General features: G+C 39.6%; 1 protein-coding gene across 3 annotated transcripts in view; it reads right to left on the bottom strand.

The window, feature by feature from the left end:
* COG6 (component of oligomeric golgi complex 6) overlaps positions 1 to 13,673 on the bottom strand; it is a 117,646-nt gene that overhangs the window by 89,661 nt on the left and 14,312 nt on the right. For all 3 annotated transcript variants that reach the window (XM_073342633.2, XM_073342615.2, XM_073342624.2), the window contains one exon: positions 6,489 to 6,547. In XM_073342633.2, coding sequence (XP_073198734.1) covers positions 6,489 to 6,547 — 59 coding nt within the window. The remainder of the gene's footprint in view (positions 1 to 6,488; positions 6,548 to 13,673) is intronic.

The following is a 13,673-nucleotide window of genomic DNA, read 5'->3' as shown; positions in this document are numbered from 1 at the left end:
ATTTCTCCCAAGAAAGCATTCAACTGTTTCCTAACTGATCTCAGCAGCTCAGCCTGAACAATCTTGCCCAATAGGGCATTTCCAAATGTATATTACTTTGCTTAGCAGAGCACTTGAATGTTTATCTCCAGTGTAATAAAATGTGTATTTGGGCTAACAAAGAATTAAATTTAGCATTTAAACACTCATTTTAAACTATTTTCATAATTACAGCATTACTTTAGTCTTATGGATCACATATTTTCTTCCTTATCTTATTCTTATGGTGCTCACTAGTACTATAGTCTCTCCACCTTTCCAGTAATTCATTTTGTGGGCTAAAATGTTGATACAGCAGAGACTAGAGGCACTCCCTCCAAACAGAAAAAAACCTTACCAACTTGTTTCAGATACATGCCTCATATTCAAACCAAGCTGCAATGAACACTTAAATGGAATATAAGCTTTTCATAACACTTATCTAACAAATAATAAATGTTCTGTGAAAAAAGAAAAAGGTAACATACCTATAAGCCCAGTTATTTCTAAGTGATTTGTAGGGTAAGAATAATACACAATGCTGTGTAATACTGCACTGAAAGATCCTATGCCACAAAATGATCATAATTGTTAATGTATTTTATCTAACCAAAAAGTGTTCTGTATCTATATAACAGCGGGCTAAATTGAGCCCAGTTATTTTAATACTGAAATAATCATCTTACAATCTCAGATCCAAAAATGTAGGATAGCTAAGGTTAATGTTAACCCACAGATGCACCAAATTTCAGAAGTTTACTATTAAAACAAATATAGAGCCCTTCACTTAAGAAAACAAGTTATTACATATCTTTAAAAAAAATTCCACATTAAAATAAATGTCCAAAAGCTTCTTAAGCATGTACAAAAGTAAGGAATTTCCTTGCTATTTTAGCTTCAGAGGGGTAGCCATGTTAGTCTGGATCTGTAAAAGCAGCAATGAGTCCTGTGGCACCTTATAGACTAACAGACATATTGGAGCATGAGTTTTCGTGGGTGAATACCCACTTTACCCACTTCGTCGGATGCACAAAGTGGGTATTCACCCACGAAAGCTCATGTTCCAGTACGTCTGTTAGTCTATAAGGTGCCACAGGACTCATTGCCGCTTTTGCTATATAACTATTTTATTCCTTGCCTACCTGGTATATCTAGGCATTACAACTCATTTCATGTTCATGATTCACCACTGTTCTGAGGCCTCCAAGAAAACCATCTGAGCTGCAATTGCTAGAAAATATTTAAACAAAATGAAAAGGATACATAGCTAAACAAGCACCTGAGGAGAATTACTAGATTGGCATGTGATAGGCCCACAATAGCAGATCTAGGAAAGTCTCCATAGAACCCAGGCAGTGCCAGGCTGACGTAAGGTGTAAATATGCTCCTAAATCTTCACTACTGTGAGATGACTAAAGGACTTGTCCACTTTATGGGCTAATTTTCAAAAGAGCTCAACATTCTACAACTCCCATTGTCCTCACTGCTATGGCCAAACTTGTGGGATCAGAAGAAGCCCCTAAAGGAAAAGAGCCAACTTCTTTGTTTAGGATTATTTTATGGTAATCCAGAGGAGGACCCTTCATTTACAGACTCCATCAATTTCCGTAAGTCCTTCTCTAAGTCAAAAAGTAAGTTATCAAGTTGAAAGCCTTCAAAATTTGTCTGACTAACCAGGAATTGAGTCATATGACCTGTGTACAGCATAGGAGGAGACTATATTTCAAGCAAAAAGAAAAGATAAACAACCAACCTATAGAACATAACTGAATAAACCTGCAGGGTCCCTGCACTGGACCATTATCCTTGGCAGCTGCCTCAGAAGAGATCAATGGGAATAATCTGCAAAGATGGAAGCACCAACTGAAGTCTCAGAGGACTCAAAGACTCCTCTTACTCTCTGATTTTCTTGCACACTGGCTACCCTGAGGAAATCGCCTACCCTTTCGAGGATGGTGTGGTTCCTGCAAAACATAAGCAGCTACCTTTAAAGGAGAGTATTAAGACCTGTGATTTGTCTGAGATGAGACAAATTAAGAGGTCTATATGTATGTGAAGTAATTAAAATGTGGTAAAGTAAGGGGAAAATAAGGTCTCTGGCATTATTTCAATGCTTCAAACAAGTGCTTTGTTTGTATTTGTGAGACCCAATTGAAAAAAGTCTCCACCCCCATTCCAGAGTAGAGTATTTTTATTTGTTTTAGTTTTAAAGTGAACCTAATTGCCAGACAATTTCAAACTCAATACTAATTACAACACCAGTTAACAAAATATATTTTAACAACAAATGACTGCTTATGGTTGAACGTAGTTCTACAGGAATTTCTGACTAATGGGAATTAATTGCAAATTTGAAGGCAGAAGGTGAAAGTGACCATGAAATGATAGATTTCATGATTCTGAGGAAAGGGAGTGAGAGAAGCAGAATAAAGACAATGGACTTCAAAAATACAGATTTCAACAAACTCCGGGAATTGAGAGGTAAAATTGTGAGGCTTCCTTGGGGGTGTTCAGAACTGTAAATCTCCTTGTTACCCCTCTGCCTCAGCGAGGGAGAGATTTGCTGCTGTTAAACTTGTGTCAGCTCCCTGATACTCCAGACTGTTAGGTAGTCCAACGAACACCTCAGGACCCTTTCAGCCCTTACTTCAGCTTGCAGATAACACTTGGTGCATTTTAGTTCCTGAACTCCCTTGGAGAGCATTCCCCTGCCGTATCCAGCCCCTGTCACTGGACACTCACAGAAATTACCTATTCCACTGTCTCCAAAGAGACAGTATACACAACAGCCTGCTGGCTCAGCTGAGGATGCACACCTGAGATAAATTTATAATAAAACAAAATAAGTGTATTAATAAGAGCAGAGATTCAAGTGATATTAAGCAAGGATAAGAGAAACAGAATATGGTTACAAATAAAACCAGAGTAAAACACAATTTTTAATGACTAAAACTTAACAGTTTACAATCCTTTGGCTAAAACAGTTTCTCACCCTCATAGTCCTTTTGCAAAGTTTGCGATTTTTAGTAGGTGTGTAGAGGTTTGTTTGTTTTTTAATCATTTTTAATATATTTCCTCTGTTACGTTTTTACCTTAAGAATAAATGTGCTTGCTTAGAAAATCTTTGTGCTAACTTATGGCAGTGTGCCAGTACACTGTTGATAGCCTTCAAAGAGGAAGTAAAATGCAGGCACTGGCCTGTTCTGGCAGTCTGGCTTGCTGGGAATAATGCAGTGTCACCAGAAAACTGTGAGGCTTGGAGAAACCTCAGTCAGAAGGGAGAGGGACACAGGTCTCTGCCCAAGAGAGGTGACTGCTGAGGAACCAGAAGCCTAAAGTGGGTGCCCTCCATGGACCACAGAAGTAGAATACAGGAGCCATTGCCCAGAACTGTGACATCTAACTCTGATACCTAGAAAAATGCTGGAAGAAATTATCAAACAATGAATTTGTAAGCACTGGGAGGATAATAGGGTGATAAGGAATAGCTAACATGAATCTGTCAAGAACAAATCATGCCAAACCAACCTAATTTCCTTCTTTGCCAGTGTTATTGGCCTAGTGAATAGGACAGAAGCAGTAGATGTCCAATATTAATATTTTGACACAGCCCCACATGTCACTCTCATAAACAAGGGAAATATGGTTTAGATCCATGGTTCGACTTTTTTTTCCATTTGCAGACCCCTACAGAATTTCAAACGCAGATGAGAACCCCTTTGGAAATTTTAGACAGTTTGTGGACCTCACTGGTTGAGAACCACTGGTTTAGAAGAAATTACTGTAACACGGGTGCACATCTGTTCGGAAAAAACCCTACTCCGAGTATGTTTCAGTTGTTTCTGGCATATCTAGTGGTGTACGCAGGTGTCAGTCCTTGGTCCAGTACAATTCAATATTTTTATTAATAACTTGGATAATGGAGTGGAGAGTGTGCTTATAAAATTTGTGAAGGACCACGTATACTTAGACCATCTCTGATCAGTATTTGTCTAACCTGTTCTTAAAAACCTTCAATGGTAGCAATTCCACAACCTCCCTTGGAAGCCTATTCCAGCGGTTATACTTGGAAAGCTTTCCTAATATCTAACCTAAATTGTCCTTGTTGCAGATGAAGCCTTCTTGCCATACCTTCAGTGGACATGGAGAAAAATTGATCACTGTCCTATTTATAACAAATCTTTGCATATTTGAAGACAGTTATCAGGTTTCCCGCCTCAGTCTTCTTTTCTCAACTATCCCACATTGTTGGCTCATATTCAATTTGTGATTCACTATAACCTGCAAATTCTTTTCACCAGTATTACAACCAACCCAATATTCCCCATTTTGTAGCAGGGGAATGCTCTCCAAGGGAGTGCAGGAACTAAAATGCACCAAGTGTTACCTGCAAGCTGAAGTAAGGGCTGAAAGGGTCCTGAGGTGTTTGTTGGGCTACCTAACAGTCTGGAGTATCAGGGAGCTAACACAAGTTTAACAGCAGCAAACCTCTCTCTCGCTGAGGCAGAGGGGTAACAAAGCGATTTACAGTTCTGAACACCCCAAGGAAGTCTCACAATTTTACCTCTCAATTCCTGGAGTTTGTTAAAATCTGTATTTTTGAAGTCCATTGTCTATATTCTGCTGCTCTCACTCCCTTTCCTTAGGAATCATGAAATCTACCATTTCATGATCACTTTCACCCAATTGGCTACTACCTTCAGATATGCAATTAATTCCCATTAGTCAGAAATTCCTGCAGAACTACGTTCAACCATAAGCAGCCATTTGTTGTTAAAATATATTTCTATATCCACAAAAAAGATAATCGCATCTCAGTTCTAACCATTTCACATATTCATCTTTCAAACTAATGAATTATCTAAGTTACCCATCTTTTACTCAATTACTTATTCAAAGGGTGAAATTTGTATCAAGGTTTTGGCAAAGTCAATCATCTCTTTAATGTACCCAACATCCTACATCTTACTTTAAATCTATGTTTAAATTACACTACAGCCCCACACTCACACTGTCATAGGGCACAATCCAGCTCCCAGTAAAATCCATGATACGCTCCGATTGACTTCTTTGGAAGCAAAATCTAGCTCATAATTTCTGTTCTAAATAATAATAATAATAAATAATTATTTCCTGTGATCTACATATACTTTTCAGAGGAAGAAGACACAAGAGCAAACAGCTTACAATAAATGATGACAATAAATACTAAAGCTGTAACAAGATATGTCCTAACCACAAAACACGTAAAGAGTACATAAAGCTATCATGGGCCATGATGGTCCCCATGAGTAAAAGCAAAGAAAAGATATCTTCCTTTTCACTGGTACTGGGTATCCAATGGAGTTTAAGGGGAAATTATTCATTTTAATTCATATTAAAGAGCAGTTTTATATTTCGGAATGGACTTTAAATATGGCAAAATCAAACTGTATTCTAATTTTTTTTTTTGTACCAACATACTTCTTTTCTCCCCTGCAGACTTAACATAGCACAATACTAGCTCACTGAATGAGTGGTTTTCAACAACAAAAAAAACAGCCTACAATGGAAGACTGGGATCTAGGTAATGTTTGGTTAAGAAGTTATTTGTCTAGGATTTGTAAATGGGAGCAGTTTCGTTTTTGTTTTCTGGGGGGAGGGAGGGGGATATAATGGGAGCTGCAGGGATGGTGCTTTGGGTGGAGGCAGCGCACAGAGCTGCCTGGCCATGCCACCGCCTAGCAGCTGAGCAAGGGGGATGTCGCCGCTTCCGGGGAGCTCCCCTGGTAAGCACGGACCGTCCCGTGCCCCAATTCCCTACCCCTCCCAAACTCTGCTGCTGGGGTGGGGGGCAGGCACGCAGAGCCAGGTAGGGAGCCTGCCAACTCTGCCAATCCCCCCCCGCCAGCACCAGCGGGGGTCCCAAGACGTGTGCTGCTGCCCTCCAGCACCAGCGAGGATCCTGGGCCATGCACCACCACCCGCCTGCCCCCCTCCAGCACTCGCAGGGCCCCCGGGCAGCCCCCCCAAGTTTTAGTCACTGGTATTTTTAGTAAAAGTCATGGACAGATCACGGCCCATGGATTTTTGTTTACTGCCCATGAACTGTCTGTGACTTTTACTAAAAATACCTGTGACTAAAACGTAGCCTTAACTATGTATCATGAATTGATATATAATGTATTATTGTAGTAAATGTTATATACCAGCTAAACATCAGATAAACTGCATTATAGTTCATCATACTGTACCACAGTAAGTTGTTCTTTTCTACTGGAAACATTGACTTTTGATAACAAGCAGCAGTGTGTTAATGAGCTTCACGTCATCTTATGATAACTAGGACACAATTCTGCTACCTTTATTTAAGTTGAGTTTCAATCGAGACCTCTTGCAAAAAAAGGTACTTCTTAAAATAAGGATGGCAGAATCCAGTTTAAAAGCAATCCACAATATTATATGAATTATAAATAAGGTAGCATACATACTTTTCTGCTTGTAGCTTTGTCGTCTTCACCATCAAATCCTGGGTCTGTTCCTTCGCTGCCTAGAATATAATTTGAATCACTGTAGCTATATGAAGTTAACATACAGTACCAAACTAATTCCATTTCTACTGTTTTTAAATATATTTTTAAAAGCCCTCTAATTACAAGACATTTAAACAAAGTACTCTTTGAAGGAGAACTGCCTTGTTATAATAACCATCAATTATTTCCTAGTTTTCAATAGTTAGGCATAAAAAAGGAATTCCATTTAAAATTCTTGACCTGTGCTACAAAACCATTTCAACACATATTATAATTAGTTTCAATTATTTTATTTGGTCCTTCAGTTGCAAATACTTTGTGCTACAAATGAGTTGGACATGCTCATCTGAACGCAAAAGGGCTCAGATATCTATTTATCCCCGCTCTCTGGGGAGCCTTTAAGCATAGTACACCCAGCATAGGCTCTGGCTGCTGGGCAGTGACAACACAACAGATCCGTTAGGGCTAGCCCCCCAGGTGACAGACAACTGCACCAGAGCTGTGGCTCTCTTTAGTGTCAAAATGAAATAGCACAGGAATGTGACTTTGAGCCATGAAGTAATGAGCTCTATTTTATACTGTTGGTCTATCTGTACTCCCTCTAGATACTGTGGATGTCATTCCACTGACAGAGGAAACCCTAAAGCAAGATTTAGGCTGAGTATCAAGAAAAACTTCCTGACAGCAAGATGTATTCAGCTGTGGAACAATCTCCCAACAGAAGTAGTGGAAAAAGACCTAGAAAGATATATGATAGGAAACAATCACAGAATCATAGAAATGTAGGGCTGGAAGGGATCTCAAGAGGTCATCTAGTCCAGTCCCCTGCTCTGAGGCAGGACCAAGTCAACTTAAACCATCCCTGATAGATTTTTGTCCAAATTGTTCTTACAAACATCCAATGTCAGGGATTCCATAACTTCCCTTGAAAACCTATTCCAATGGTTAGCTATCCTTATAGTTAAAAAAATCTCCTATATCCTAAAAATCTACCCTAAATTGCCCTTGCAGCAGATTAAGCCTTCTTGTCAGACTTTTGCATATCTGAAAACAGTTATAAAGTTCCCCCCTCAGTCTTCTCTTCTCAACTGCATCACACTGTGATCCACTATAACCCAGATCCCTTTCAGCAGTTCTACACCCTAGCCAGTTATTCCCCATTTTGTAGCTATGCATTTGATTTTTAATTCCTAAATGCAGTACTTTGCTTTTGTCTTTATTGAATTTCATCTTGTTGAATTCAGACCAATTCTCCAATTTGTAAACATCATTTTGAATTCTAATCCTGTCCCTCCAAAATGTATGCAACCCCTCCCAGGATGGTGTCATCTGCAAATTTTATAGGTATACTCTTCATTCCATTAGACAAGTCATTAATAAAATGAATGAATAGTACCAGACACAGGACAGACCTGTACAGGACTCCACTCGATATATTCCCCCCTGTTTGACAGTCAGCTACTGATAACTACTCTTTGAGTATGGTCTTTCAACCACTTTTGTACCCACCTTACAGTAATTTCTTCTAGATCACAGTTCCCTAGGGTTTTTCTTTTTTATGAGAATGTCATGTTGGACTGTCTCAAAAACCCTACCAAAATCAAGATGTAACATCTACTGTCCCCCTCTATTCACAAGGCCAAGTAGTGGTTAGTCTGGCATGTTTGTTCTTGACAAATCAATTGTTGGCTATTACTTATAACCTTATTATTTACTAGATGCTTTCAAAGTCATGATGACTGTTCTGTAATTTCCCAGGTCCTCTTTATTTCCCTTTTTAAAGACAGGTACCATGTTAGCCCTTCTCGAGTTTTCTAGGACCTCACCTGCCCTTCATGAATTCTCAAAGATATTAACAGTTCAAAGATTGTTTCAGATAGTTCCTTAAAAATCCTGGGAAGCATTTCATCAGGCCCTGCCAATTTGAATACATCTAACTCAACATTCTTTAATGTTCTTTCCCTATTTTGGCTTATGTTCCTTCCTCGTTGTTAATATTGTGTTAAGCATCTGATCACAAATAATCTTTTTAGTGAAGACAGAAGCAAAATAGTCATTAAACACCTCAGCTTTCTTAATGCCATCCCTTATTAACTCTCCTTCACCACTAGATAGGGGACCTACACTTTCCTTAGTCTCTCTCTTATTCCTAATGTATTTAAATAACCTCTTATTGCCATTTTATGTCCCTTGCTAGGTTTAAAACATTTTGTCCCTGAGCCCTTTATGATTTTTTTGCTGTTGTTGCTGCATGCTAGTGCTATTCTTTTGTACTCATCCTTAGTAATTTGTTCATGTTTCCACTTTTTGTAAGATTCTTTTTTGAGCGTCAGGTCATTGAAGAGCTCCTGATGGAGTCATATTGGCCTCTTCCTGTCCTTCCTCTTCATCAGGCTAGTTTGCTGTTGTGCCTTTAGTATTGTCTCCTGAACTACTTTATTGCTAAAATTTTTCTACCCATTGGTCCTTACCTACCAGTTATCTGAGTTTATGGTCTGCTTTTTTGAAGTCCATGGGTTTTATTCAGAAAAGGATCTGACAGAATACACCTACATAAACACCCCACACAGTGCTGTAATAATTGTTGTACAAGGCATATCTTTTGAGGTATCATTTCAAAACTCAATTTGCTGATCAATAATACCATGACAAAATGCACATCGCAGCATTATATGTGAAGATATAAACACAGGCTGAAATCATGACTAAAAGTATGTTCTGCCAGCTAAGTCTGGGGAGTGGCCAGAGACACAGGACAAGCTATAAACAAGGCTGACAGACATTACCCACTAAGTAGCCGTTCTCTGGCAGGAAAGGAGGCAGGGGCAAAAATCTACATCTTAGCAAAGCAACAGCATGGAGTTTCCTTCCACACAGACTGCTGGTCGCCTTGCTCCCAGCTGGAAATGCTTCCCTAAGGGCGGAAAAGGAATATAAAAAGAAGAGGTAGACACCTCCCTGCACTCTTTCCCCCACCCACTTCAACAGAAGAGGCAAAGGACACAGCCATTGGACTCTAGGGGAGGGGTTCTAACCAAAGGAGCTTGGGGATAAGACTGCTGGAAGCATGTAGTGAGAAAACTTTGCTTTGAATCTAATATAGTTAAGTTAGGCATCAGTAAGTATTTTATCTTTATTTTTCTTGTAATCACTTCTGATTTCTATGCTCATTACTTGTACTCACTTAAAATCTCTCTTTATAATTAATAAGCTTGGTTTTGTTTTATCTAATCCAGTGTGTTCAAGATGAAGTGCCTGGGCTACCCCATTTGGGATAACAAGTTTTGTGCATAATATTCCCTTAAAGGAATAACAGACTCAATATATTTCTACTAGCTAGGAGAGGGCTGGACAGTACAAGAAATACATTCCCAGGGGAAAATCTGGGCTTGGGAGTGTATTGCGGTCACTCTCTAGTACTCTTTAAGGATGGTGAGACACAAGATGCAGCTGGCTGGCTGCAGCACACACAGAAAGTTGGAAATGATTTACATGCTGGAGGCTATTTGTGAGCAGTCCCAGTTGGAGGCTACAGCAGCAAAGCACTGTAAAGGGCACCCCACGTTACAAGGCAGGGGTGATACAGTTACTCATTGGTCTGAATTGTACACTGGTATGTCACAGAGTTATAGTGGATCACAAACTTTATAATATAAGCAAATCATTCTGGGATGTATTAGCAGGATTTTTGTAAGCCAGACACAAGAAGTGATTCCTTCCATTCCACTATAACCCTGATAAGGCCTCAAGTGGAGTATTGTGCCCAGTTCTGGGCATTATACTTCAGGACAAATGTGGACAAACTGGAGAAAGTCCAGGGGAGAGCAACAAAAATGAATAAGTTCTAAAAAGCATGAGGAAAGATTGAAAAAAACTGGGTTTGTTTAGTCTGAAGAAGCTTAAGGGAGGACGTGATAAGTCTTCAAGTACATAAAAGGTGGTTAAAAAGAGGAGGACAATAGATTGTTCTCTTTAACCAATGAGGACAAGACAAGAAGCAATGGGCTTAAACTGCAACAAAGGAGATTTAGGTTAGACATTTAAAAAAATGTCTTAACAGAAAGGGTAGTTAAGCACTGGAACAAATTGCCTAGGAAGGTTATGGAATTCTGATATTGGGTGTTTTTAAGACAAACACCTGTTAGAGATAGTCTAGATAATACTTAGTCCTGCTTCAGTGAGGGGGACTAGACTAGATGACTTACTGAAATCCTTTTCAGTCCTACATTTCTATGAAACATTATCCTAACAATTATGTCACAACAATCAAGATCAGCTGAAGAGTTTGAGAACAGGCCCTAGATTTTACCACTGGTGGTATGGAAGTAGATCAGTCCTATTCCAGAGCCCTCAATATCCATGCATGTGTCAAAGCCATAAGGCTACTGACCGTAAAGGTATACTGTAAGGCTCAGCAACAGGTTTTTGTTGGAGGTAGGGAGGAAAGGGTAACTCTACAGGGAAGAGGCTTAGAGTTTTTAAAAAAGATATAGTTAAAAGTTTTTAACAGCATGTATAAATGTACTCTTGTCAAGGTTCCTCCCCCACTCTGAACTCTAGGGTACAGATGTGGGGACCTGCATGAAAAACCTCCTAAGCTTATCTTTACCAGCTTAGGTCAAAACTTCCCCAAGGTACAAAATATTCCACCCGTTGTCCTTGGACTGGCCGCTACCACCACCAAACTAATACTGGTTACTGGGGAAGAGCTGTTTGGACGCGTCCTTCCCCCCAAAATACTTCCCAAAACCTTGCACCCCACTTCCTGGACAAGGTTTGGTAAAAAGCCTCACCAATTTGCCTAGGTGACTACAGACCCAAACCCTTGGATCTTAAGAACAATGAACAATCCTCCCAACACTTGCACCCCCCCTTTCCTGGTAAATGTTGGATAAAAAGCCTCACCAATTTGCATAGGTGACCACAGACCCAAACCCTTGGATCTGAGAACAATGAAAAAGCATTCAGTTTTCTTACAAGAAGACTTCTAATAAAAATAGAAGTAAATAGAAATAAAGAAATTCCCCCTGTAAAATCAGGATGGTAGATATCTTACAGGGTAATTAGATTAAAAAAACATAGAGAACCCCTCTAGGCAAAACCTTAAGTTACAAGAAAGATACACAGACAGAAATAGTTATTCTATTCAGCACAATTCTTTTCTCAGCCATTTAAAGAAATCATAATCTAACATACCTAGCTAGATTACTTACTAAAAGTTCTAAGACTCCATTCCTGGTCTATCCCCGGTAAAGACCAGCATATAGACAGACACAGACCCTTTGTTTCTCTCCCTCCTCCCAGCTTTTGAAAGTATCTTGTCTCCTCATTGGTCATTTTGGTCTGGTGCCAGCGAGGTTACCTTTAGCTTCTTAACCCTTTACAGGTGAGAGGAGCTTTCCCCTGGCCAGAAGGGATTTCAAAGGGGTTTACCCTTCCCTTTATATTTATGACAACTCTGATAATATACTTCAGAGGTCTCATTCAACCTCCAAGTAACACAGTTTTGGGTACTAACTCCCCATTATCAAACTGCCTTTGCTTTCTCTCTCTCAGTGGGTACTTTTATCAGAGGAGCAGTGTGGGGAGGGGAGAAGAGGGCAGGTAAGAAACATCACAGTTATTAATGAAGTTGCACTGGGATGGGACTTCGCCCAAGCACATTTCATAGTACTGCGTAAGGTTGAATCTTTTTTCCACTATCCCAGTTAGCTTTTCTTCCATTGTAACTGATTAGTTAAATATACTATTAGCCATTGTCAAAAACGTAGTAGAGCATGCACATTGTGAATTGCTCTTCAGAATCACATCCTCCCGAATGTAAAGAAATCATTAACCTTAAAGCAAAAAAGGAAATAATAATAAAGTAAAGGAAGCATTTTAAAATGTGCATGGCAATTTTTTTCCAGGTTTTATTCCAGAAAGCACTTTAAAATGCATTTACCTCTTTCCTGAATTCATGAGTATCTACCAAATATTTTGTTAACAAGAGGTATAATACTGTGTGGTTGGATTATGAAGTTTAATGTCTTTAGGACCTTTTAGAACTGAACATTATTACACAAATGTGAAGAATCAGAGTAGATCAGTAATAAAGAAATGCAGCCTTTAATGGTCATTAAAATGAAATTCAGGTGCCCAGAATTAAGGACTTGAGTCTAAACTATTTTGTGAAGAAGTGCATTGTATCCAGATCTTTTCTCCAAAGTTACATATTTTAATTTAAAAAAAAAAGCCACAAAACACAAGAGAAGGTATCAGCTTCCTTTCTGAAGAACACCTCTTTTGGAGAAGTCAAGGTCCTAGTTTCCTTTCTGAATTGAAATACAAATTGCTAAAAGAAATACCAACACCAAAACTGGAGAGAAAAATTAGAAAGATCTTGATTCAGAGCTGGCTATATACATCTGTGGGAATGTCTTATTTATTTAGCACCCAAAAGTGGCCTAGATGTTGCACATAGATAGAGTAAGACCGTATGGCTGCCCCCAAGGAGCTCCCAATTGTTATTATTTGTATTAACATAGCACTTAGGAGCTCCAGTGTGCTAGAGGCCAGGACCCCATTGTGCTTTGTGCTATACAAACACTGAACAAATACCATCCCTGAGCTTATCACATAAGTATTAGGCCTTGTCTACACAAAAGTTTTGTCGGCAAACATTTTGTCACTTTACTAAAAAGTGCTGTTGCATGTCCACACTAGCATCTTGTGTCGGCAGAATGCATCCACACTAGCAGCTCTTGCATCAACACAGAGAGCAATGAACTGTGGTAGCTATCCCACTGTGCAACTGGTCACAGAGTGCTTTCGGAAGGGTTTGCAATGCCTCAGAGAGCAGGTACAGCATCACATGATGCAGGTTCCTCAATCTCATCCTTCCAGGAACATCCTAGGAGATTGTCAGTGGCTTTTCCAACTGAAATGTGTTGGGGGAGGGAGAGGAGAGTGGTGTCTCTGGGACAGCAGAGACAGCAGGCAGGTTGACAGACCTATCCTGAGGTGGGGAGAAACACACACACCCCTCTGCTCGGCACAGCAGTCTCTCCTGAAGTAGCCAGCTCTACCTGGCTATGGTTCTGTGATTCCCTCTTAGTTCTCCCACAGGCCCTCTGTGAGCTCTCTGTGCTGAGGAATGTCAAA

The sequence above is a fragment of the Lepidochelys kempii genome, chromosome 1 (genome assembly GCF_965140285.1).
Source record: "Lepidochelys kempii isolate rLepKem1 chromosome 1, rLepKem1.hap1, whole genome shotgun sequence".
Lineage (NCBI taxonomy): Eukaryota > Metazoa > Chordata > Testudines > Cheloniidae > Lepidochelys > Lepidochelys kempii.
Note: the sequence above shows the minus strand (reverse complement) of the source record. Positions and strands in the feature narration are given on the sequence as shown.